General features: G+C 39.7%; 1 protein-coding gene across 1 annotated transcript in view; it reads left to right on the top strand.

Annotated features, from left to right (window-relative positions):
* The window catches only part of THBS2 (thrombospondin 2), a 46,301-nt gene that overhangs the window by 1,062 nt on the left and 18,671 nt on the right, over positions 1 to 26,568 (top strand). The window contains exons 2-14 of the mRNA XM_073337960.1: positions 709 to 783; positions 1,839 to 2,395; positions 3,620 to 3,704; positions 14,262 to 14,458; positions 15,290 to 15,430; positions 15,806 to 15,902; positions 16,909 to 17,079; positions 18,135 to 18,311; positions 20,562 to 20,735; positions 21,217 to 21,344; positions 21,469 to 21,621; positions 22,897 to 23,115; positions 26,318 to 26,425. Coding sequence (XP_073194061.1) covers positions 709 to 783; positions 1,839 to 2,395; positions 3,620 to 3,704; positions 14,262 to 14,458; positions 15,290 to 15,430; positions 15,806 to 15,902; positions 16,909 to 17,079; positions 18,135 to 18,311; positions 20,562 to 20,735; positions 21,217 to 21,344; positions 21,469 to 21,621; positions 22,897 to 23,115; positions 26,318 to 26,425 — 2,282 coding nt within the window. The remainder of the gene's footprint in view (positions 1 to 708; positions 784 to 1,838; positions 2,396 to 3,619; positions 3,705 to 14,261; positions 14,459 to 15,289; positions 15,431 to 15,805; positions 15,903 to 16,908; positions 17,080 to 18,134; positions 18,312 to 20,561; positions 20,736 to 21,216; positions 21,345 to 21,468; positions 21,622 to 22,896; positions 23,116 to 26,317; positions 26,426 to 26,568) is intronic.

Here is a 26,568-nt window from a genome sequence, read left to right as displayed (position 1 = left end):
AGATATACTGCTTACACATCTCTGTAACCATACAGGAATACCTAAAGGGATTGCTATCTACCTTAAAGTCAGCATTGAGATAAATATTGTGTGTGTGACTTTCTAAAGTGGCATGTTAAAAAGCTGAATAGAACTCATGAAATTCCATTATCTTGCAAAGAATTCAGGTATATGTTGTGATTCAAAGTGGAGTTAAGATGGAACAACTAGTATACTGTCTATCCTGTCATGTAAAGCCTTGATGATGTCTCATGGAAAAACCTTGAGGAAAATTCTGCTCACATAGCATAGATTTTCTGTATATCTTTCCTTTTTTATTGTTAGGGACGTGCGTAAATACAGGATCTTTATTTTTAAGAATTCACTTGAAATCATCATGCTTTGCATTTGATGTCAAAAATCAAGTCCAGAGCACACAACTGTGATGTCATAAACATAAGAGCATGACCACATATAAGGGAGAAGCAGCAGAACTCTTAATCGCAAACATCCTGTTTCATCTTAAAATGAACCAACAAGCAAACCGCAAACAAACAGGAAGAGAAATACTGTGAATTAGAGATTTTATTGTATATTATATGTGCTGTTTGGATATAAACAGAATTGCTTTTGGTCTAAGTTTTTTTTCATTACAGTCCATGAGGCATCTGAAGGTCTTTACAATAGAAAAAGAACATTTTCCTAACTGATATTTTTGTTTATTCATAGGAGTTATGCTACAGAGGAGCAGGCTGTTGTGGCTAATTGTCTTGCTAACTTTGTGGGCTTCTTCAAATGCTCAGGGTAAGTCCTTAAACTTCGTAACTTCCTGAAGCTTGAAGCATTTGAAAGCAAGGAGAAATGACAGTAATTTGCAAAGCTAAATGTTGACTTTAAAAATGAGACGGCTAAACCACTGGAGACAATCCAGTAGGAGCATAATCTAAGGAAAACCTGATTAAAATGAACAAAGTAACACAAAAACTTTAAGGTTTCAGAGTAACAGCCGTGTTAGTCTGTATTCGCAAAAAGAAAAGGAGTACTTGTGGGACTGTAGCTCACGAAAGCTTATGCTCAAATAAATTGGTTAGTCTCTAAGGTGCCACAAGTACTCCTTTTCTTTTTGCAAAAACTTTAAGATAAGTCTTATTACTACTGGCACATTTGGATGGTAACATTTACCTATTACTGATAAAAGAAATATATAAAAATAGTTTTCCCCTACTGAGCATTGACCTAAATTTACCTATTCTTAATTGCTAAATGATTTCCTTCTGTAATGTGTATGTAATATGAGACTTAATGGACTGAGTGGATGGGAGCTGCTTTCTCAGAAATTAGAGAGAAGAAAATCTCTATGGATCAAATCCAGGCTGGGTGTAAAATGGCACAATGCCAGATATTAATTTCCAGATGGCCTCCTGGGCAAAATTCATATCTTGTGTAACTCTACCCTCTTCTTGAGAGCTAACCTGTTGTAACATGGTGGGTGTTCATAATTTGATTCTTCTTCACTGAGAGTTAGAGTAGGTAGCTTGAAATCCTGTCCTTGTAAAAATAAGCATGTTTATGTATATGGAATTTTGTTCACTTTCACTGAGGATTTTTTTTACATATAAAGTTGCCAAATAGATGAAAGTGCTAAATAGATGGAAATGCTGTTTATTGTGCCATGCCAAATATAGCACATGTGCTTCTATCTTCCAAGCAGTTGGAAGTAATGGGTTTATTGTGCCTGACAGGTAGCAAACATGCTAGTGTCTATCAAATTGTTAGAATTATTGGGTGTACTATGCACGCTTATTTTCCCTTATGCCCATTTTTGTATTCACATTGCTACATGCTGTTGACTTTTGCAGATGGTAACAAGGAAGATGAGACTACGTTTGACTTATTTCAAATCAGTAACATAAACCGAAAGACAATTGGAGCAAAATTATTTCGGGGTCCAAATCCCACCGTCCCGGCATATCGTTTCATCCGATTTGACTTCATACCTCCATTTAACCCAGAGAAATTCAAACAGATTCTTAAACTCATCCGGAAAAATGAGGGCTTTATTCTTTCAGCCACCCTAAGGCAGGACAGGCAATCCAGAGGTACTATCATTGCTTTAGAGGGCCCTGGCATCTCTCAGAGACAGTTTGAGATTATTTCCAATGGCCGAGCCAATACCCTGGACCTTATCTATTGGGCAGATGGCTCCCAGAATGTGATTTCCTTGGAAGATGTGGACCTAGCAGATTCACAGTGGAAGAACATCACAGTGCAAGTAACAGGAGAGAACTACAGCCTCTATGTTGGTTGTGACCTTATTGACAGCTTCATCCTGGAGGAGCCTTTCTATGAGCAGCTGAAAGCAGAGAACAGTAGAATGTATGTGACAAAGGGGTCCATTCGAGAGAACCATTTCAGGGTAGGTAACGTGAAAGTGTTAGGGTCAGTGGTGAGGTAAAGAATTTAGCTATATTTAATATTAGAAGACAATGGGCCCAATTCTGCTTTCACATGCACTCCAAAGTCAATGGGGAAGCATGGGTGAAAGAACAGAATTTGCTCCAGTGTGTCTTTTAGTTGGTTGCTTGGGGTGAATTATATGAATCTTAGTGCTCATGAAAGTGAAGGACTGATACAGCACAGTCTAGAGCCAGGCAAAATGCACTCCATCTCTGTATAGGTTTCCCCATGCAGTGTCCAACAGCCCTTTTTCCAATTTGTGAGGCTTCCCATAGCAGAATGTCAAGCATGCCATATTTTGCAGTGAATTTTAGAGCTGGTCAAAAATTTTCCAGCAGAACATTTTCTGACAGAAAACACTGGATCAGTGAAAGTAAAACATTTCATGGAAATGTGTCAATTCTGGTGAAATTTCATTTCAAAAGAAAAATGTTAAAAAACATTTAGACAAGGTTGAGACATTCCATTTCAACCTTTTCAGAACAGGACATTTTTGATTTTCTAATTTTAAGTGACTTTGTTTCAATTTTTAAAAAATTCTTTGATATAAAATAAAATTTTCAAAGTCAAAATTGGAATGAAACAGTTTGATTGACCCAAGATTTCTGGGGGGGGGGGGATTTTGTTTCAAGCAAAATTTCAAATTTTTTGATTTTGTTCCATTTCAGAATGGAAAACATTTTGAAATTGTGGATTTTCCTGCAAAATGAAAAATCCAGCTCCTATCCTGCTCTAGTGATTTGTACAAAGTTCTTTAGGGGATAGGTTGAGCCGTCCAATTCTTTATACCTGAAATCAAACATGAACTCTTGTCTCCAGAGTTGAAAAGCCAGTGTCTTGCAACCCACTGTGCTACGAATTGTATGGAAATAGAGATTCGAACTCACAAGACAGTAGCATGAAAATCTAGTCAAATATTACTTTATCATGACTCATTCTGAAAAAAACGCTTCCTTTTGCACTTCATTAGTATAATAAATAATAACGTAACTAAGTTATCGAAGTTAACTTTTAGTATGTATTTCTCATGGATTGTATCCTAAATTATTTTTGAGTATTTACGTGAGATTAAATCCAGCCAATAGACAGCGGAGGTTGATAGGTGGAGGAGAATACATACAAAAATCCCAATGCTATAAATTTAATCCTGAATTGATCTGAAAGTTGTTTTCTTTAATTACAGGGTCTAATTCAAAATATTTATTTAATATTTGATACTTCAGTAGAGGATGTTCTGCGTAACAAAGGATGTCAGAGGAGCCAGACAAGTACGTATATTTTTTCACACTATCAGTGTTCAATTGAGTCTTAAAATGAAGAAGCCCAAGGTTCATATATTAACCTCAAACCATGGCATAGCTCCCATTGAAGCCAGCGTGAATTGGGGCAGAGGTAGAACATGTCTCTGGAAGGTTTGGAATTGCTGGCAATGAACATTGTTTGGCAGTGACAAGCGAAGCAAATTGTTGTAAACTTTGCTATGAAGGTAGTGAATAGATATAATCAAAATATTGCTTCTGCCAGATACTCTGATCTTTTATCCCTGCTGCTCAAATTTAGAATTTTGGTTCTTTATGTGCAGGTTGAGGAAAAGCTAATGACCAAGGAGAAAGTTATTGAAAGTTGGAAAAATTTTTTTAGTATATGTGCAAATATCCATATACTTCCATGAAGGAATGTTCTCCGATGATTAGAGCAAGGGATTGGGGATATGTCGACACTTCAGCGTCATTTATGTGAATAATGCATACCTCTGAGTGACATAAGTTATACTGACATAAGTGCCGGTGTGGACAGTGCTATGCTCTCCCGCCGACATAGCTACCGCCTCTCCCAGAAGCAGGAGATATTAAGCTGACAGGAGAGCTCTCTCTTATCAGCTGAGAGCAGCTTCACCAGAAGCGCTACAGTAGCGTAGCTGTACAGGTGCTGCTGTAGTACAGACAACCTAGCAATCACATGTCCGGGTTCTAATCCTGACTATTTGACTGGCTCACTGTGTGACCTTGGGCAAGTTTTAAAGAAGTGAAATTGTTAGGTGCCCAATCTATTGGAGATATTATTGAAAGGGTGTTGTGGCTGAATCTTCGTCGGTTGTGATTCAAAAAAAGTATTAATTGGGCCAGAGAGTGAGTGAGAATGACGCTTTGGCCGAGTCGGTGGGGCACTTAGACTCTGCCCTGCTCTTATGTCAGTATAACTGTGCCGCTTAGGGGTGTCCCCTCACACCAATGAATATTTAGTTATTTATACGTGGTGGAACAGTTCCATCAAGAGAGGCTGAGAAAGTCCTGCCCTAGAATACCTAGTGCTTAAAGAATTGTGTTGAGAGGGGAGAGACCCAAGTCCAAATTCCATATCAGGCAGAGGTGGGAATTGAACCCACATGCTGGGTGAGTGCTCTAACCACTAGGCTAAAAGTTATAAAGTGGACACCAACTCCTCCTGTAGCCACTTTGTGTGGGGTTAGATATGTTCCTAGGATGCCTAGCTGATTGACCTTGCATGCACCTAGGGAATTTTTGAAACATTTTATTAAGGCAAAGTTATGATAAAACATTAACATAGTACATCGTACATCACTTATTAAGGATCAGGTTAATATTCAAAGAACCTGGCTAAAGATTCTGGCTTGCACGCTGGGGAGACCTCCTCGACTGAGTACTCTAAAAAAGGTGACCAAATGTCTAAATACCTATCCTCTTTTGGCACTTCTCTTGTGTGTGAACTTGGTATGAAACTTTTCTACTACAAAGACACTCCATATTTGATTAATTCCACAGGAGAAGTCAGATGTTTCCAATAATGTGCAATTCAAAGTCTTGATGCTAACAATAAAAAATGAAATGAAATTGTCATTCTGTTTATAAGAGAGATCCTGTACTGGAACATTAAGTAAGAAGCCCAGGGGATTTCTAGGAAGACAGCATTTTATCATAAGAAGAATCTTTTAAATAATTTCCTCCCTAAACTCTCTAATTCCTGGACACAACCACCATATGTGCAAGTATGTTCCTCTTTCCCCACAACCCCTCTAACAGAGTGTCTCCCTAGCAGCAAAAATCTGATGGCTCTTAATTGGAGCCAAAATGCCATTTATGCAATAATTTATTAAAATGTTCTTTATGAACCACACAAATTGAAAATGTATATCCCCTCCTCATACAGAGACCTGCTCATCCAGATCAATTTCTTTGTCCAGGTCCCTCTCCCATCTTTCTTCTGGGTTGTTTTTTCAGGAACAGCCTTTTCAATCAAAATTGTATGTATCTTAGAAATTAAACCTTTTGTTCCAGCTTGCTCCTGCATCAACTCCTCAAATATAGTTGAAAGTCTAGACAGAGCTGCCCTGTGTCCAGATTTACAATAAAATGTTTGGCTTGTAAATAATGAAAATCCCATCTGTTTATATTATTTACATCACATATCTGTTGGTATCATTCAGATCAGTACCTAGAAACAGCTGTCCAAACTGAGTAATATCGGCTGTTACCCACAACAAATAGCCACTTTGAAATTTCCTAAGGATAAATTCCTGATTATTAATGAAAGTAGCTAAGGGAGAGGACAGGACTTTAAAAACAGGAATTTAAAAACATTGTCCAAAGCTGTGGTGGTTTGGATGAACGGGTGATATTTCTTTTTAACCCAACAATGACTATGAATAGCTATATTTGTCTTCCAGTTTTGTTTGAATTTTACCCAGTGTTTGGATGGTCTATTGTTAACCAAATCAATCACACCTTTTATTTCAATGCATAATGATGATAAACCAAATTGAGGCACACTAGTCCACCCCACTTTGTAGGCTTACACAGAACTATAGCACTCACCCTTTGTCTCTTCCATTTCCATATACATTTTAATAGTGTATCTCGCCGTGTTTTTAATGTCACGGCAGGGATACCAGTAGGGATGCACTGAAACAAAAATAGTAACTCTATGAGAATATTAATTTTTACCTATTTAGCTAAGAAATTTAATATTTGTTCCATTCCTCCGAGTCTTTTATTACTGTATTCCACAGGGAGAATAATTTGCCTTAAAAAGATTTTTATATTTCTCCACAATATTTATTCCTAAATATTTTAACAATTTCTTGCCTGTTTAAATTTATGTAGCTGACAACAGTTTGTTTTGACCCTTTTGGGAATATTAATTCCTAACATTTCAGATTGATTGTAGATTATTCTGAAGCCTGATACCTGCCCAAATTCTGGAGTCAATTGTTCTATAAATTTTAATGCGGCTTCTGGATCCTGAAAATACAACAAGGTATCGTCAGCATACAAAGCTATTTTGTGTTCTAGTTCAGAATACATTTTAATGCCCTTTGCCAAGGGGCTGTTTTTTTCATATTTGTGGCAAATGGTTTCATTGCCAAAGCAAACAACAAGGAGCAGTCCCCAAGGGAATTGTAATGGTGGAAATTTAGGTGCCTAGGGGCTTTGGCAATCTACAAAACTAGGTGGCAGCTGAGCAGGGGTTTTGAGGACCTCAGTGGTGCCTAAAGTAGCAGCTAGGTACCTAAGTCCTCTTGTGGTTCGAGTTCTTAGATACTGTAGTGATGGGTGTTTTAAACATTTGTAGGCTTGATAGTTGAGTATCTTACTTTAGGCAGCATAGGCATCAAGGCCTCCTATCATTTGATCATTGTGGCACATTTCATTTAAGCAGGTTCCTTTGCTCAGGTTAGGCGAGAACTCTACATAAGTCATACCTACCTTTCCCACCATTGCTGAATGGTAAAAGGGAGGAGGGAGTAGGAGGGGAAACATCTCATTGCTAATGTTTCCATTCTGAATAGAGAGCAAATCAAAACCTGTGATCAGTTTTATCCATGGCTCCCTTGTTAGTGGCAGGACATGTGTGGGTGAAGGGACAGGTATGAGAAAGTGTAAATCTTGTTTTGGTCTATGCCATGGTGCATTCAGAGTAAAGCAGAAGGCTGGCTTCCAGGATGCCAAAGTTCAGGCATCACTTCCCTCATTCCCCAGCAAAGAGTGAGCTTTGTAAATATCAAGCTCATGTGGACACCAAGGACCACATTAAACCATCTGATCCACAAGGCAGAGCTCTGAAATCTAGAGTAATTGATGTAATTAAGGGACTGACAGAACTCTCTCCACCTAGGTGAGGATATAATGGCATGATCTGTTGTGCCAATACAGAGCGGATCTCCAGATCTTCTCTATTTGTGTTGGAAGATTACTAAGAAGGGAAATAGTATCATTAAAAGTAGATTGGATCATGCCAAAACCCATGGAAACATACTATAAAGAGAAAGTAGAAGGAAAATTATGACAGTACTGCATGCTGATACTAACCTTAGCTGGAATACCTTGCACACTTCAGCAATTGCAGTTGTTTAGTCAACTAGGGAGTTGTTTTGCTACAGGTGTTCCTCCCCCAACCATATCCGTCAGCTATGTTTGGGGTACAAACACAACAGCTACAAATCAGTTACATTACACAAATTTGTTTTTTTTCACCCTCTCTGGAAGAAGGTGGGTCAACAGACCAATTAATAATGTTCTTATTTTTATTTTACAACCCTAAATTGAACACAATGGAATGGAAATTCCTCATTCAAATACATGAGGTGAAGTCGCGTCATTTTGTGGCATGCATGTGAGTAACATGAGACATGCCACACACGTGGTTGTAGTTAGCAGCTTCATGACGCTGCCCATGTAGATTAATTACCACAGTAGAAAAGCCATTGGTGATATACTACTCACTTGACTAACAAGTTTAACACATGCCACACTGTGCTGCATTCCTTAATGCACTGCAACATATTGATGGGGGTGTAACATTCTGTATTTCAAATCATCTTAATGATCTGATGTTGAGTAAAGACATGAAAGGGAACACTGGATTGCTATTCAGGCCAAGCCTGTATGTGCCTCTTCCAGTTTAAGGTCCATATTGGTGTTCTGGCCTATTATTATATGGACAAGGGCCACCTCCCATTATGAACTTTTGGTCCATATTTGTGACAGAAAGTGATTGTTTCTGCTGCAGCTCTGGGTTAGCACCTATTACTGATACTGGCAGGGAATTCTGCAAATGTGCCGGGAGCTGCCTGCAAGCTCAGCAGCATGGTTTCTGTCCAGGTTGGCTTGTGCTCCTGCCCTTCCCCTTGGCTGGATTGCACCCTTCTACGGGAGGTTTGTGAAAGAACAAGGCTAGGGCTTTAACTGAGCATGGTGATGCTACACACTAGAAGTATTTGATCAAGTTTGGCAGGTTCAGAACTTGTTTGGGGACAATTTAACATTTTATTTGAAAACCATTTAAAATACAGCTGAGAGAACTGAGAAGGTTGGGAAGTAGAAAGGTTGAGGGATGTTTTCTTGGAGCCTGGAGAGAGGCAGGAATGGTTGTTAATCACTTGGAGTCTGGAGAGAGGCAGGAGGTGTAGGACACTGGACCACCATGTCCATGGGAACACTGAGCAGAAAGGAATATAGAATGGCCCTGCTACTTCCATGGACTGTTCTTTGCACCCGGGGAGCCTTATATTAGCAGTTCTTGTTGCTTCTTGCGTGGAACTACCATGAAGATAGTCTCAACCTTTGTGACCTGTGACATTCTTGCAAAACACATTCTGGGATCTATGAAAATCCATCATGGAGCAAACTTTCAGATTATACTTCAGAACCTTGGTATTTCAGCACAAATCTAAATTAGGTTTCACATAAGGCTATTCTCTATTTAGACAATCGCTGTACTTTCAGATAAGAAAACAACTAGTTAATCCTTGGTATGGTTTGATGCCAAGACAAATTACTTTCAATTAACACCACACACCTTGATCAAGCCCCAGATGCTAGTCTGTCCGAACATTGACCAAATGTGACTGACGTATGGATCTGCATTGGGTCTTTTTGGATCCTCAGTTGCCTCTAGATGTTCAGATAGCAGCAGTGACCAAGAAATCTTTGTCCCGTCTACACTTGATTAGCTTGCAACCTATTCTTTAGAATTTGGACCATGAGTTGCCACAGTTATTCATGCCTGTGTTACTTCCAGATTGGATTACTGCAATGTACACTACTGGAGGCTATCTCTAGTGAACTCTAGGGAACTTCAGCTACTGCAGGATGCGGCTGTCCACTTACTGAGAGGAGTTTCTTGCTGGGAGTGTGTGGCAATGTCTTCCACTATTTTCCTGGGTGCAATTCAAGGAGTTAGTTTTGATTTATGAAACCTTTAATAGCTAGAGACCTCTACTGTTATTATTATTTATTTGTATTATGGTGGCATCTAGGGAATCCAACCCGGTTCAGGTCTCTATTGTGCTAGGTTCTGTACAAGCACATAGGAAGAGAGAATCCATGCCCCCATCTAAATAGACTAGACAGACAAAGGGTAGGAGAAAGGGAATGTGATTATCTCCCTTTTACAGGAAGAGAACTGAGTCACAGATCGATTAAATGATTTTCCCAAGAAAGTCTATGGCAGGGCTGGGATCCTGCAAGCTTTAGGACAATGCGCGAAACAGAAGGCTGCCCTTCCTTTCTCCTTCGCTGATTACATGACAGCTGAGCTGAGGTGCCTGAGCAAATTGATTCCAGATTTAAATGTGAGGGGGGCAGGCATTGTCAATGAAATGCCCTCAACTCTGGGATTACTCCTGTTGCTTTTCTGAAAGGGGCCTGCATTTGTTGACTTTCAGGGCACAGGGCAAGGCCTATATATTTTTAAACCCTTTCTGAGAGGAAGGCTGACTAGAGAGGTGGTCCAGGAGGGAGCTATTGGGTTGATGGGTGGGGGAGCCTCACTATAATGTGTGCATTGTGTGCATTTTAAAAAATGATTTATACATGTGCCCAGAGATTTGGAGAGGCATGTTTAAAAAAGTAAATAAATACATAAAATAAAATCCCACCCACGGCCAGGTCAGAGGAATGAGAGTTGTGTTTGGGAAAAGATGCACGGTTTTACCTGTATATTAACATTTGCAGTTTCAGCACCTTTACCTTCCAAAGCGAGTCATCTAGCCCTAAAGAAATGAGCAGGAAGCCAGCCCTGTAGAGCTGACTCCCCAGAAATTCCCAAGTGTCTTCTTTCGCAGATTGCCAGGGGGGAGTAGGGAGCGTAGATGTAATGCTTCTAACATAGTTTAGGGCTGCACTCTCTGTTGAGATTACAGATTTAATAATGTTCTTAAAATGCTCAGGTCAAGTCAAAAATCTCCATTGACTTGACAAGTATGAAATTAATGATTTGAAAAGTATCACATGGCGAATCATAGAAGCCTAATGTTTCCTCATGGTAAGAAAACGGCATTCATTTCAAGGAATCAAAAGGCAACTGAGGTAAAGGGAGTCACACCACAGATGATTCTGGCCCATCGTGCCACATATGTAGTTTCTTTCTGTCCTAGTTGCTAAGATACCAATATTTTAAAATTTGATAACTGGAAACAATTCAAAGTTGACTGTGTCACAGGGTATTCACAACCATGAGGTAACCAAGAATAAAATCAGCCTCCTCGCTGCATTTTTTAAAATTCCTTTCACCTCGTGTGGCTCTTTATTGAGCCGAGAGTGAGGAATGGTGCTGATGCATTTGTGATCATATGCTATATTGCAATCACTGGATGCATTTCTCCTTTGGAATATTTAAGGAAGGGCAGAGTGTTCAAATCATCTCTCTAAGCTATGTTAGGCTCTGGTTCACCTTACCAGATTGAGGTACTATATTGACACTAAATATGGTAAATGAATCTTTACTGAAAGGCAGGGAAGTAAAGCTTTCCATATAGCTGAGATCAATACTGGGCCACATCCTGTAGCTGTTACTCACACAAAGCTCCCTTTGAAGTCAAAAGGAGCTTTACCTATTTATGGAGCGAATAGACACTGAGTAAGGACCTCAGTGGTGCAGAGAAGGATTTTAGTCCCCGTTTATTATCAAATTATTGTTTGTTAAAAAAACTAGTTTCATTAAATAAAATCTTTTGGCAGAAAGAGAGTCGTCTTGCCACAAAATGTTTGGAAGAATTATTTCTGCTGTTTTCTGTCATGCTGATTTCCAGCAATTTGCTATGCACAGGGAGAACTTTTAAACTGTGACTTCAGAACTCTTCCCAAGCCTTTGTTCAATTATCCCTACGTAATGCACCATCGAGTGCATTTTGTAGAACCTCTGCCTTCTTCGGGGACATTTGAAGTGCCCGGAGCCAATTTATAGCCTGGTCTTAGCTGGGCCTACAGTTCACTCCAGAGTTTCCATGTCAATGTAACAGCTCCTATGAGGGCTGTCACCAGCCATTACAATTTAGGCTATGGCTACTCTACAGAGCTTACAGCAGCTCAGCTGCACGGATGCAGCTGCGCCGTTGTAGCACTGCTAGGGCAGATGTTCTAAGCTGGTGGGAGAGAGCTCTTCCGTCGACTTAATTACTCCAGCTCCCGTGAGTGTCAGCGGGAGGAGCAATCCTGCCACATAGTGCTGTCCATACGGGTGCTTAGGTTGGTGTAACTTACGTCGTTCGGGGGGGTGGCTTATTCACACCCCTGAGCAACGTAACTTATAGCAACGTAAGCTACAGTGTGTACATAGCATTAGACTAGACTGGAGACTTCTATAAATTGCACTGGTCCCTGAACTAGACTCAGGCAGTACTAGGGCTTGAGTGGGCAGAAAGGTTGCAAAAGCTGCTTATACTCTCCCTGCCCTTAGAAGTGCACTGCACTTAAACATCTAAGAGTCTGGCCCTAACACCTTCAGTAATTTGGGAAGTAAACTGTAACTGGAAGATATCCTTCGGTTCCATTCAGTATTGGACCATGTTGTTCCCTCATTTACTCAGAGGGGGGAACAAAAAAGGCCTGATTCTGTAGTCCTCACACTGGCAAAACTCCAGGGGACTTAAATGGGAATTTTGTTTGCACAAGGACTGCAGGATTATGCCAAAAGCCATTTTTCGCTGTTGATTTTCAGTGATATTTAGCTGTCTCCTTTCTTTCTGCCATAATTTTCATTGCAGTTTAATAACCAAGCCTTGGGTTACTTAGACCTCACACTCAGGGGTATGGTACACTAGCTAAGAGACCTCAGGACACTCTATCACTGGTGGAATAAGTAGAAGAACAGAGTTTTCACTGCCACCCGTTAGTAAATGTAGCAGCTCAGCTGGTGTCTTAGTGTTTTTGCCTGGTTTCATGGGTGAAACTTTGAATAAACTTCTTGCTAGCGAAACAAAACTTCTCAGTCACACAAATACACAAAGCTGTTTGCAACAATTGCCATTACAGAGACTAAGGAGAAAAAGAAGTCGGGTCAAATACTGCTCCAGCTGAAGATAATAAGAGTTTTGTCATTCTCTTCAACAGAAACAGGCAAGGACCCATACAGTACATCTACACTGTCTCCGGGAGCATGCTTCCCGGCTCGGCTAGATGGATGAGCTAGCTCTTCTCTAGCTAGTGCACTAAAAGTAGCAGCGCAGCTGGGCTCGCGGCTGGAGTACAAACCCACTTATGCTCACTGGGTCTGTACTAGCTCAAGCTGCCACCCAGGTTATCCCAGCTACACTCCTATTTTCTGTGAACTAGCTAGACTAGTAGTGAGTGTTGGTCTACCGGTGCTGGGAAACATACTCGCAGTTGCAGTGTAGATGTGCCCTAAGGGTCCTTGCCTGTTTCTGTTGAAGAGAATGACAAAACTTCCAACTTCAGCCAGAGCAGTGTTTGGCTTTAATTATTTTTCTCCATAGTTTTTGTAGTAAAGGAGTTTATTCAAAGTTTCACCCAGCCATAAGGTGAAGCTGAAAAAACACTAAGATACTATGTGAGCTGCGGCATTAACTATCAGGTGGCAGCGAACACTCTCTGGTCTTCCACTTATTCCACCAGTGATAGAAACACTGACCATTCTATTGCTATTCAGTAGATAACTAGCGGTCTGGTGCCACAAAGGGGCTGGAAAAGTTATCCAAGCAGAGAAACTATCCAAGTTATCCTAGCAGCATTTCCTAGGCGTTGGAACTGGGACGAAATCCTGGTCAGTACAGCCGGCTATACTACTTCTCTGGATGTAGAGGGTTGTACCAATGGGGAGAGAGGATTGACTGGACCACAGTGTTTTTTGGTGTGTGTGTGTGTGGGGGGGGTCCCAGATCCCAGAGATCAGGTTCTAGCCTGGTCCTGACAGTCTACACTGCAATTAAACATCCCCGTAGCCTGAACCCTGTGAGCCCAAGTCAGCTGACACCAGCCAGCTGTGGGTGTTTAGGTTCAGTGTACACATACCCAAAGAAGCTGTTACCAGCCGGTTAAATTTAGACAAGCCACAAGGCTGCTATGAGATGTGCATGGGGCTGAAGAAGGCCAAGAAGTTGGGGGAGCACAGAAGTGGCTTAAAAGCCACCTTGGCCTCTTAGTGGTGGCCTCATTAGCAGAAGAGTCCTGTCTCTGTGACCCAAACGAAAAGGATAGTCCTTGTCGCCTCATGAAAAATGCAAAACTTTTCATGGCCTTGAGAGGACTTAATGTGTATGTTTTTATGACGTTCTATATTTTTATTATCTTTTCTTCATAAATGAGTGTTTTACATTGCCAATAGTGCCTTGAAATTATGACTATGTGAGACGGAGCTGGGCTCATAATTTTGAAAGGGAAGTCTGTAATTGGAAGCAGCTGACATTCAACCCCACTCTTTTATTCTTGGGTATAATTTAGCATGAAGCTGTTCCAAAAGAGCTGCAGTTAAACCCTACCTACAGGTGCCAGTCTATAATTCCAGCTGTAAGCTATAATCAGCAGAAGTCTGTTGTAGTCACAACTGTTTTTCCCCTCTCTCTCTACCAGCTGAAGTGAACACTATCAATGAGAGTACTGAAATCCTTCACCTTAACCCTGCTGTCACCACGGAGTATGTTGGTGAAAAGACAGAGAAGAAGATGGAGTTCTGTGACCGCTCCTGTGAAGAGCTGGGAACTATGTTCACTGAGCTCACTGGGTTGCGTATTGTTGTTAACAATTTAGTTGATAATCTTCAAAAAGTGGTAGGTATCTCTGGACTTAAGAATCAAAAGATACAAAACGTCAATTATAGAATGTGTCTTCTCTGTCGCCCTCTGTCACTTTGCTTAAACATCTATAAAGATGTTGGGGGAGGGGGATCCTACATTTTCAAAAGTGACTACAAATGATTTTGCGTGCCTGACTATGACACTTTACTTGGGCTTGATTTTCACAGGGCAGGTTTAGAACAACATTTTCTGAAAATCAGGCCTTTTAAAAATATTTCAGATCTGGTAATCAAAATTCAAAGCACCCAACATCATGAGTCAAATTTGGCCATATGTGTACTATATATCCATATGTCTGTACGTCCATATCTATGCATTTGTGTACATAATTTATATGTTTATCTTTATGATATCCACATATTATAGCTAAGGGCCAAATGAATGCATGTGAGTTTTATCTTTTTCTTTCACCACTGCAGCATGATGAAGTGTGTAGTTACTTAAAGTCTTAGTTATGAATCATGTTCATACTTTCTAAACAAAGTTTTAATAATTTACTGCATGTCATGAGATTAGAATTATTTTCCCTTCTGAAGATGATGAATTACATTGGAAAAAAACCCCACCTTTTACAGTAGGTTTTATTGAGCACTAGGTAATCATGATCATAATATTAGCTGAAAGAATTGCACCCTGTGGTACAGTAACTGACTTGTGTTTTTCTTCTTGGCTAATGTACATGAATGTATAAAAGTGTAAGTTTTCAATCATAAAATTAAAGTCAGGTGACTGAGCAACAGGTTCTCTGTTTTTTGATTTAAGGCACTTTAGTTATTTAATTAATTTATTTGTTTAATCTTTCAGTCTGAGGAGAACCAAATTATGTGGGAATTGATTGGGCCTAACAAAACTCTAAAGAACCAGTCGGTCTGCTGGCAGGATGGCCGTGCCTTTTCAGATAATGAAAACTGGGTTGTGGATAGCTGTACCAAATGTACCTGCGAGGTAAGACTATAGAAGGAGTCCCCCTATTTCCAAAATGGACAGTGGACTGAATCCAGCTTGGCTACTCAGTCCTGTTCCAGCATTCAACGTTTATTCAGGGCTTGATTGAAATCTCACTGAAATCAATAAACAGACTCCTCATTGTCTTCAATGGGTTTTGGGTTAGGACCTCAGTTTCTGATGGACAATACTACAGACTTATACTGGTAACTTGCTTGGTTTAAAAATATTTCCATTCAACAAAATATTTTTGTTTTTTAAAATTATGACAAGCAAAATCTCTTCAATGTATGGGATAGAATTTTCTCTGGATATACAAATTTGCCTGTATTTGAACATAAACACAAGCCAATATATTGCTTTCCTTGTCTGTAGAATTCTAAAACTGTGTGCCATCAAATCACCTGCCCAGCAGTGTTTTGTGCCAATCCATCATTTATTGAAGGTGAATGCTGTCCTGTCTGCTTTCATTGTAAGTACTTAACAAAAGGAAAATCCACCTGTTTGGCAGTTTTAAAAAACCTTTTCATTTAAGGGATGGTAAAGGAAGAGTTAAAAACCAGCTCAACCAAAGAAAAATCATTATTTAAGCATCAGGATAATGAGGTTTAACTGCATTTTCCCTGGCTGCACATTCCGGTTTCTCATTGCGTATGCTTTTCTTTTCTTTTCTTTTCTTTTCTTTTTCTTACTAACTGGTTAAAGTAGACTGCAGTGAGAGTGGATTAGTGCATCTGCCATTCCCCTATACAATGTGTTTAGATTCTAGAGACTAATGGGAATTTCCTGTGTTTCAGTATAATAATTGTTGGAAAGGCAAAAAGTCTCACAAATTTCTTTTCTCTTTCAGTTGTTTTGAATCTTACAATATTTTACTTATGTGGAACAGAATAACAAAAGGATTCTTCCAAGATAGCACTGCAGTTTGTGGCTTGCCTTTGTAGTGAGAATAGTTCTGGAAATATATCTTGCTCTGGGCTGGACAGGTCTATTTTAGAAAAAAAATTGCAATACATTTTTAATAGTTTCAGTTTTCTGAAGTGTAATATTTATTGCATCATATTCAGGTTTCTTGCCTATTCAAATCATATACAGCACATGTTTTCATTGTGCTCTCAATCACATTTATGGTTATGTTGTGTTCAGAGATGGGTCCAAGCCTCACCTTTTGGATCTGGGTCCCAAAGTATGTGGATGTCTGGAACCAGAGATTGGGTCAGCCCATTACAGAGATCAGTCCCAGATCTAAATTTACAAAATGTGAGGGTGTTCAGATCCAGGGATCTGAGCTGGGCCAATCTCGAACTATGTTTTCTTTTTCAAAAAAATTCTCTAACTTTTCTGTGATAGATTAAAATAAAAATCAGAACCAGAGATCTAAATAGCAAAGAATACGTTCTAACAGAAAGACACGTGAGAACAAAAATCTTATGACAAAAGGAATTCACAGTGTTAAGCAGTTTTTGCTTCTTCTGCAGCCAAAGACAGTGAAGATGGTTGGTCTCCATGGTCTGAGTGGACAGAGTGCTCAGTGACATGTGGCTCTGGAACACAGCAGAGAGGACGGTCATGCGATGTCACTAGCAACACTTGTGTAGGCCCGTCCATCCAGACAAGAACGTGTAGCCTTGGCAAATGTGACAATCGCAGTGAGTGCTGACATCTCTCTCTCCTAATAAATGTTCCCTCTGCTTCTCCCTTTCTAACCAAGTAGCAAAAAGAATCCTAGCCTGGATTTCCTACGCACACTTTGATAGTCAGAACTGTATATATTTTAATACTAATTTATGCATTAGTAAACTTGTTGTCAAGACATATTTTTGTTCCTTTACTCCTGCATCTAATATTCCTCACCTTTATTGTCAATCTAATATGCATGTGTATTGGCCAGTCTAGTTTTTGCTCTGTGAAAGGAAAGATCTAACAAGTAGGGCCTCTTGCCTTGAGTCAGCATATATACAGTACTGGCTTCTGTGCAGGGGCAGCTAATTGCTTGTGTGTCATGGAGCCATGATTCTCAGCACAGTCCTTAAGCACAGAAGTGTTTAGGATATGGGGGAAAAATACCCGCATTAAGTGGTTATAGAAAACTTTTGTAAAATACTAAGTAATCTTATATTTATTGTACCTACAAGTTAGACGAAAGGAACACTGGTCATGATCACTTTCAATGACTCCTGAACAACTGTTTAAGACAAGAAGAAAAGGAGTACTAGTGGCACCTTAGAGACTAACCAATTTATTTGAGCATAAGCTTTCGTGAGCTACAGCTCACTTCATCGGATGCCGTAGCACACGAAAGCTTATGCTCAAATAAATTGGTTAGTCTCTGAGGTGCCACAAGTCCTCCTTTTCTTTTTGCGAATACAGACTAACATGGCTGCTACTCTGAAACCTGTTTAAGACAAGTATTTTCTTATGTTCTTACAACATATTTATTTTTAAAATATCTGTCCTCTGAACTGAGCTACTCTAACATCCCCTTCAGTCCTGTGTTGATGGTTGTGTTTCATAAGTAAGATAGTCTCTGATGTCTGAACCCAAATGCTGGCTTTTGTAATAGATAGTAATAAAGAATGGGACACCTATTATAAAATGGGGAAAGCTCTGTTGCAGGGCTAGGTTCATAAGTGAATTGCTATTATGCCCCCAGATGGGACAAGCACTTTTTTATGTTGTGTGGGTTTTTTTTTTTCTCTGTCAGTACGTCAAGATGGTGGCTGGAGTCACTGGTCTCCTTGGTCTTCCTGTTCTGTGACCTGTGGAATAGGCAACATCACTCGCATCCGTCTCTGCAATTCCCCCATCCCACAGATGGGTGGGAAAATTTGTAAAGGAAGTGGCCGTGAAACAAAAGAATGTGAAGGAGTCCCATGTCCAGGTAAGTTTGAGGGCTTAAACCCAAATTGAAAGTCAAATAGAACTACATTGTGTCTTCCAAGAAGGCAGGCTCTGAATCAGGGGTTCTTAACCTTTTTCTTTCTGAAGCCTCCCAACATGCTATAAAAATGCCATGGCCCACCTGTGCCACAACAACTGTTTTTCTGCATATAAAACCAGGGCTGGTGTTAGGGGGTAGCAGGCAGGCTGGGGCCCCATGCCGTAGGGGCCCACATGAAGTACATTGTTCAGGCTTCGGCTTGAGCCCCACATGGTGGAGCTCAGAGCCTCGGGCTTCAGCCCCATGCAGTGGGGCTTTGGCTTTCTACCCTGGGCTCCAGTGAGTCTAATGTTGGCCCTGCTTGGTAGCCCCCTGAAACCTGCTCACAGCCCCCCAGGGGGCCCTGGACCCCTAGCTGAGAATCACTGCTCTAAATGATAATGATACAGGATCTAACATGCAGCTTGGAGATGGACTAGTATAAGCCTATGGTATGTGGTCACTTGGCTCTGTTCCTTTGCTTTGATTTTTGGGACTGTGGCACTGAATACAGAAAATAAAGTTCAGAATCAGTGTGGTCTTGTGGGTTGATCAGGGGCATTGAAATCGGACATCCAGGGTTCTACTTGTGCCCTTGCCACTGACTCACTGTGTAACCTTTTGCAAGTCACATTGCCTCTCGGTGCCTTGGTTTACTTATTATCATGCTTACTTAGCTCACAGGGGTGTTTTAAGAATAGATGGGTGACAATGGTGTAGCCTGAGGCTTTCCAAGCTTCTTTAATTGTTATTTGGGTTTAAAAAATTAGAGTTTGGGAATCTTTCCTTCCTGTAATTTAAAGACATATTTTCCAAGGATAATTCAAATGTACAATAACAAACAGATAAATATGTTTTCTGTCTAAAGGGAAACCTGTGCTATGTATTAGGAATGGAAGTAGAATCCCCCTAAAGCTGGCATAATTATATGCCCTATATATAGAATACACACATAATTTATATTTTAAAAAAAAATCTTTCTCCTCCATTGCTTTCTTTTCTCAGAGTCAGTTTAGATTTGTTTTTCATTCTGCCCACTTCCTGCTCAATTTCATCCTATTTTTTACAGTTTTTTTTCTCTCTCTCTCTTTCTCTGTTCACAGTCTCTCCAGTCTATCATGGAATGTGAACCCAAGTATGTTTAAGTGAAAGCTGAACTTCTGAATCCACTGTATATTTGTGTGGATTAAAAAACAGGCAAAATGAATTTACTCATCTCTCCCTGTGAGGCCAAATTACTATAAGTGCCAGGTGTTTTTTATTTATTGAGAGCCATCAGGGTGCTTGGTGCTCTACAAAGCATATGGGAACACACAGTCTCTATTCTGGGAAGTTAGGTCCTGATTCTGTTCTTATACTAATGTAATTCTGGAATAACTATACTGAAATCAGCAAAGTTGTACTAGCATAAAAGGTGCATGAAATCAAAATCAGGCCATTATAGCCTGAGTTAGCTAGGTGGTGCAGTTTGGAATACGAAACGAGAGGGAAATCTGCAGGTGGTGTATATGTCACTTTATTGTAAACATGTCATGTAAGTTAGCAGACTTACTTTCAGGTTTTGATAGAAGTAGTTTTCTTAAGAAGGGATTTGAATGTAAAAAATTGAGGTCATTTGCTATCTATAGAAGGAGATCCCAAAATGCAGTTAATTTCACTGAGCTGGATCTTCATCACCAAATGTAAACAAAAGATTCTCAGCACCAAGTGGAAGCTGAGGGTTTTTGCAGCTGTAAATTCTGATTAGAAACAGCTGGTTCAGAATTGGCTACTAACAAAATGACTTCTCAGGTCACCTTTATCATGGAAGAAGTCACAGAGCTCAGAGTTGGCATGCAGGTCATATGCTTGGTGTTCTCCAGTGCCATGTTTCCATAATAGGAGTTGTTTTAATAACAATCTCATCAGTGAACTTTGAAAATCCAGATTCATCAGCCAACCTAAACTGCTTCTGATCACTTTAATTGGAAATATACCATATGAAAAGGCATTGCATGCTGTTATGAGTTGTCAACAATGACTAAAATGGCTGAAAAATCCATGTATTTTTCTGGAAATAATGTAACCTCAGTTTTCAGTTGTCCAGTTTCATTTCTTCCTCTGGGTACATTTACAAACTGTTTATAGTCAGAGATCTGAAGGAGGCGTTATTGAATGTTGTCTACAGTATGTTGCTCATACTAATTTTGCCCTTTGTCCTGCATGTTTCAGTTAATGGCAGATGGGGTCCCTGGTCTCCATGGTCCGCATGCTCTGTCACCTGTGGAGGAGGGATCCATGAGAGGTCTCGTCTCTGTAACAGCCCAGAGCCACAATATGGAGGAAAGAAATGTGTGGGAGATGTCAAGCAACATGATATATGCAACAAGAATGATTGCCCAATTGGTGCGTATGCACTGAATGACCAGCAGTGAGCTATGTAGCTTGCAAACTTTGTTATTGCTAGTTATTTACCTCCTGTCACATGGATAGGAACACTAATTGATACTAGAGAGTCTACATGTATGAAATACACTAATTCAGTCCCTGTTTCAGAAAAGCACTTACATAAATGCTTATGTCTAATTCACTTCAGTGAAACTTTTTGCATGTGCTGAATGTTAAGTGTTATTCGGAATAAGAAGCTTTCCTGCATCAGGGTCTCAGTGTATTATTGATATAGTCAACTGTTTGTAGTAATCCACGAACCAAAAGGGAAATGCTTTCATATATAGTTGAAAATTCAAATATTTTTAATTGTCAGCATTCCATCATTTTTATCTAGATCTATTTCAAAGAATGGAGAATTTTTTTCTTTAATAAGGGTTATGGTTCTTTACTTTCTGCACTACTAACCTTATTTACATTTTTGCTTGTGTTTTGACAGATGGGTGTTTGTCAAATCCTTGCTTTCCTGGAGCAGAATGCAACAGTTACCCGGATGGATCTTGGTCATGTGGCCCATGTCCAGCTGGGTACCTTGGAAATGGAACAGTGTGTGAGGATCTTGATGAGGTATGCGTTGTTTCAGTTGTCAATCAACATGAAACATTTCCTTGAGGCTATTTATAAAGATTGTATGGTGATTATACAACAGGCTAACTTGGTTCTTTCGTTTTGCTTCTTTGTTTCTCCATAGTGTATAGCTGTGCCAGATGTTTGTTTTAAGGTGAATCAGGTACATCGCTGTGTGAACGCAAATCCAGGGTTCCACTGCCTGCCCTGCCCACCACGCTACAAAGGAAATCAGCCTTTTGGGGTGGGCCTGGAGGCTGCCAAGACAGAAAAGCAAGTAAGTGATGTTGAAGAGAGGTCAATGGTTAGGAATGTGATGGAAACTGAAACCTATCTAGGCATTCTCCATAAAAAAGAAATTGTGAAAGAATATTTAATAGATTTGGGCAACAAACAAATATAGCCTCAAATAGCTAAGTGCCAGATTTTCAAATGTATTTAAGCAGCTACGGATATAGATGGACACCAAGTGGGATTTTCACAAGCTCGTAGGTGGCTAACTCTCGTTGAAATCAATGGGAGTTAGGTGCTAAGTTGCTTTTGAAAAATCACACTGTTCCGTAGGTGCCTAAAATCCCTTTAAAAATACGGTTCTGAATGTGAATGCAACTTTTCTATTAATACGATGATGCATTGGGCCTGATTATCCACTGCTCGTCACCTTGTGTAGTCATTTCTACCTGCGCAAAATGAGTGTAAAATGCTACAAGGCCAGAATGATAGCCTTTTACAGCCAGAGTTTACAATCCCTTTTCACAGGTGTAAAAGACTACATAAGATTCAATGCAGTGGAGAGCTAGGATGATTATCTTGATAAATGCACCAAAGTAAGTCATCAAACATCTGTCTGAAGATCTCACTTTCTAAATATCAGTAGGTCAAGATGTATGTGTGTGGGGAGGGGTGGGGGAAAGGAGAGGAAATGACACAGAGGAATGTTATCTCATAGAAAATTAAGGCAACTTCTTTAAACAGCTGCCATGAGACTTCATCAGGCTCTTCTTTTTGGGCCATGCTGTAGTTAGCCCAACATGCGAAGTCTAAATGTACAACACCCTGTTAAAATTAAGCCACTCAAACCTTACCAGGAAAAACAAAAGAGAAAAGAGGAAAGTGACTGCGCATTTGCTGACAGGATATTAAAATCAATTTGTTTGTCTCTCTGGTTTAAGAAAAAAATGACTACGCACCATCTGGTAGACTTAGACCATTATATCCTGACGACCAGTACTCGAAAGGAAATGGCCGTGTGCAGTCTTTCCTGTCCATGATGAGAATTAATGGCTCCTAGGGGAATGCAGATGTAATTCCAAAAAACCACAAACAAATTGTTTCAATTTATTTATTGAGTAATGTCCATTTTTACCTGTGAGCTTTATGCTTTTTTTTAAATGACCAAAAAAAAAAAAAGTGTGGCTTAGACCAACTTTTTTTTTAAAAAGTGCCTAACTTGAGACATCTAAATATCTGGCCTGGGTTTGGAAATGTGCTGAGGACCCAGAAGTTCCTACTGATGTCATTAAGTTTGAATGAGGACGATCTGTTCTTGTAGGTGTGTGAACCTGAAAATCCATGCCTAGATATGACACACAGCTGCCACAAATCTGCAGAGTGCATCTACCTCGGCCATTTCAGTGACCCTATGTACAAGTGTGAATGTAGAACAGGATATGCTGGTGATGGACGCATCTGTGGTGAAGATTCTGACCTGGATGGTTGGCCCAATAGCAACCTGGTCTGTGCTGCCAATGCTACTTACCATTGCATGAAGGTAAGCAAGAAGTGACAATAAAAAGTCATTATGTTGCAACCAATTATCTTTTTTTTAATAGCTAAGGATACTACTTTTCATTATAAAACTGGTGATGGTTTCTATGCAGACTTAAACTGTTAAGGTATCCAGTCTTTCTATGAGATAGTATAGAATGTATATTCACTTACCCCTTAATGGAATGCTGTGTTTCACTGGCACACAATGATCCTATTCTGTAAAACACTTCATAGGAAAAAGAGGGACACTCCTGGATCACTGCTTCTCCCAAACTGTCAGTCCCCTCCCCTTTGTAGCAGAATTCTTTTTCTGTTCTGGGAGGTCTTCTGGGGACCACTAGAAAGAGTTCTGTGGACCATCATTTGACAATCACTCAAGCATTACTTGCATGAAAATCTCTTCTCTAAAGAGTTATCTAAGAAGACTGAAACCATGCAGTCACCACAATTCAGTAGGAGCTTGTGTACTGGTAGCCAAATATTAATAATGTTCTACACCAGAATGCAGATTCTGTGGGTGGTTATGCCAGAAGTGTGCAGCCCCATGCAACTCCATCCCCACTTGTGATCTGGCACACCTCACTCAACAACAAAACAGACAATAGGATTACAATTGCTCAGGTATTGCTGACTGAAGGGCAGATGGAGCAGGGCTGCTGAGATAGTAGAGAAAGGGTAGATGATGGTTAGGATAGGTGTGTCTGGGGCCATGGGTGAACTTGGCCTCAGCTCTGGAAGGTCCTTAAGCATGTACTCAACTTTAAGCACTTGAGCAGTCCCACTGAAATCACTGCACTATTGACATGCTTACAGTTAGGCACGTGCTTAAGCACTTTGCTGAGTTAGTCTTCATGCAAGGACATTGGCTGCATAGGCCTACAGATGGCACTGTTTTCTTTTAATTGCTCTTTTTCAGTTCTAAGCGTGACCTTCTTAGATTTCTGTTCCTGCCCCAAATTAAAAAAACATAGGTCCTTAATGTACTTGAGAATGCAACCAACCTGTCTTGAATGATGGCATCCTCTTCTAGCACTCTGACAGTGGCAATAAAACCAAAAGAACCTTGTCAAGTTCTGAACTAGCATAATGGGTAAACAAATGAGTAACTTTACACAGAGACTAACAGTGTTTGAGCTAAGAGTGTTAAATGGGGCAAAATGTCAATTGAAGTCAATGGCATTACACCAGGAATGAATTTGGGCCAAAGCCTTATTAACAGAAAGGGTGTATTAGATAGACCCTTGCTGAACACTAGTCTCAGATGCTGAACTTTCTCACGCTGCCTGCTGTCAGCTCATTGTAGATCTGGCCAACTCAGCTTTTGCAGTTCATATATTCTTTTTGGCGCCTGTCATCAGGACATGCAACATGTTGATTCAAGATGCAACACAAAAGATCTGCTTTCATTAAGAACATAACATGTTGAACACATTTAGAGGAGACTGTTCCCAAAGGTTCAGTCTTGTCTTTCTGTAAGACATACATTAATTTTATAGAAACAAATGTTTGATTAAAAAAGGTCTAGTTAAAACACAGAAAATATTCTCAGGCAGTAGCACTCATTAGAAATTATTCTAGTTTAGCAATTTTCTAAAAAAATATATATATATCCTTTTCCTAACCTGTGAAAGTGATTGAAAAATAACTTATTGTCTAAATAAAATTAATATTTTGAATTTAAATGTTCTTCTGGTTCTCTCAAAGTTTTCATGTATAGACATTTTTTTCCTCCAGAATTCCTGTACTGAAAAATGAAACATTAGCATAAATATGATACTTTGGAGGCTAAGATTGGGTCAATCATTCGGGAGCACCTGTATATACAAAAAAAGGAGTCCTAAAAGTTTGGAGGTTCATTTTGATGTTGATAATCATCCAAAAACTATAATGCTTTTTCCTTAGCTTATCTAGATGAACAGAATCTCTTGAGCTTGAAAATTTGGGCTGGAAACCTCATGAGAATAGATCTTTCCCGGAGAGTTCAACATTTTCTTTGCTGATCCTGGACACAAATATATGTGCTATAAGAACAATATTTCTGCAGTGCTTTGGCATGTCCAGTTTTGGTTTCTAGCAGAAGTGGAAAGGTGAAAATAAGTGAAAACAGCAATGAGAACAATTTATAACCCCAGAAAATGTTTTGGGATAGGAAATAGACAATGGTTCGAGTGGCTTTTTACATTTTCACCCATTCTTTATCCCAAGGCAGAATGATGACCCAAGGTAAGGCATAAATTTGTAACAGTGAGAGTAATTAACCATTGGAACAATTTACCAAGGATCATGGTGGATTCTCCATCACTAAAAATAGCAGTTAAAATGTTTGATCATTGTTTCACTTTTTTATTTTTATATTTATATTTCCAATTTAGAAAGCCCACGTAATTATTGTAAGAGCAGGATTTGGCGACTGAAGGACCTACTCTTTTTTGCACCATTGTGATGCCACTGGGGTACATCCATGCAACCTCCCTGAATTAAATAGGATTCTATGAGTGTAAATGAGAGCAGAATTTGCCTCCATATGTTAATCAGAGTAATTGCTTTCTTGAACCGCGGTTTTTGAAAATCTATACTTATTTTTTCCCCCAATCCAGAAAACTGTTCACTTGGAATAATCACCCTTTCCTCAGTTCTGACCTTCAATGAGAAATAAAAAAGGATACATTTGTCTTTTATTTTCAAAAGTCTTGGAAATCTAACAGTGCAAAAGGACACACATGTCTCAAAACTACAACCCCGTGTCTATGTCTTTGTTGCATTAACTTTCCGTATGACAGATTACATCTGAAGATCATCCTTTTAGCTTTCATCTTTATTCTTCTGGTTAAAGGCAGCCAAAGCCAGCCACGTTACATTGCAATCTTCAAAGTTCCTTCATGAGCTGCCTATAAGGAGCTGACACTGTGTGTGTGTGTGTTTTCCCTATCAGATGCTCTCAGTTAACATACACTCCAAACATTCCTTTTAACAGAAGGAAGTTGGGGAATGTGATTTGCAACTTCATTTAATTTATTATACAGCATGAAAACTGGATGAACTAATATTTTTGGCAACAAACAAACACAAAGTCTTTAAAACGTACTTGTGACAGATTTCCTCAGCTATGTGTTTTATAGCCTCTTGTGGGCTATATAATCTTCAAGCCTATGTTACGAGCCTGTGACATAACATAAAAATAATGTACTGATTTTTCTGGACAGGATAACTGCCCCCATCTGCCTAATTCTGGACAGGAAGACTTTGATAAGGATGGCAAAGGTGATGCCTGTGATGAAGATGATGACAATGATGGGGTAGAGGATGACAAAGTATGAGATTTTATTTAATGTTTGATTTTTTTTTTAAAAAAAGTCTTTTATCATTTTAATGCATATGATGGGATGGGGGGAGGGCGGTCCCTGTCCAGAGCGGGGTGCACACTCTCTCTCAAGCCGCCTTCTGCCTCTAGGCC

Source organism: Lepidochelys kempii, chromosome 3, assembly GCF_965140265.1.
Source record: "Lepidochelys kempii isolate rLepKem1 chromosome 3, rLepKem1.hap2, whole genome shotgun sequence".
Taxonomy (NCBI): Eukaryota; Metazoa; Chordata; order Testudines; family Cheloniidae; genus Lepidochelys; species Lepidochelys kempii.
The sequence above is the reverse complement of the archived record's forward strand: the minus strand, read 5'-3'. Positions and strand labels throughout refer to the sequence as shown.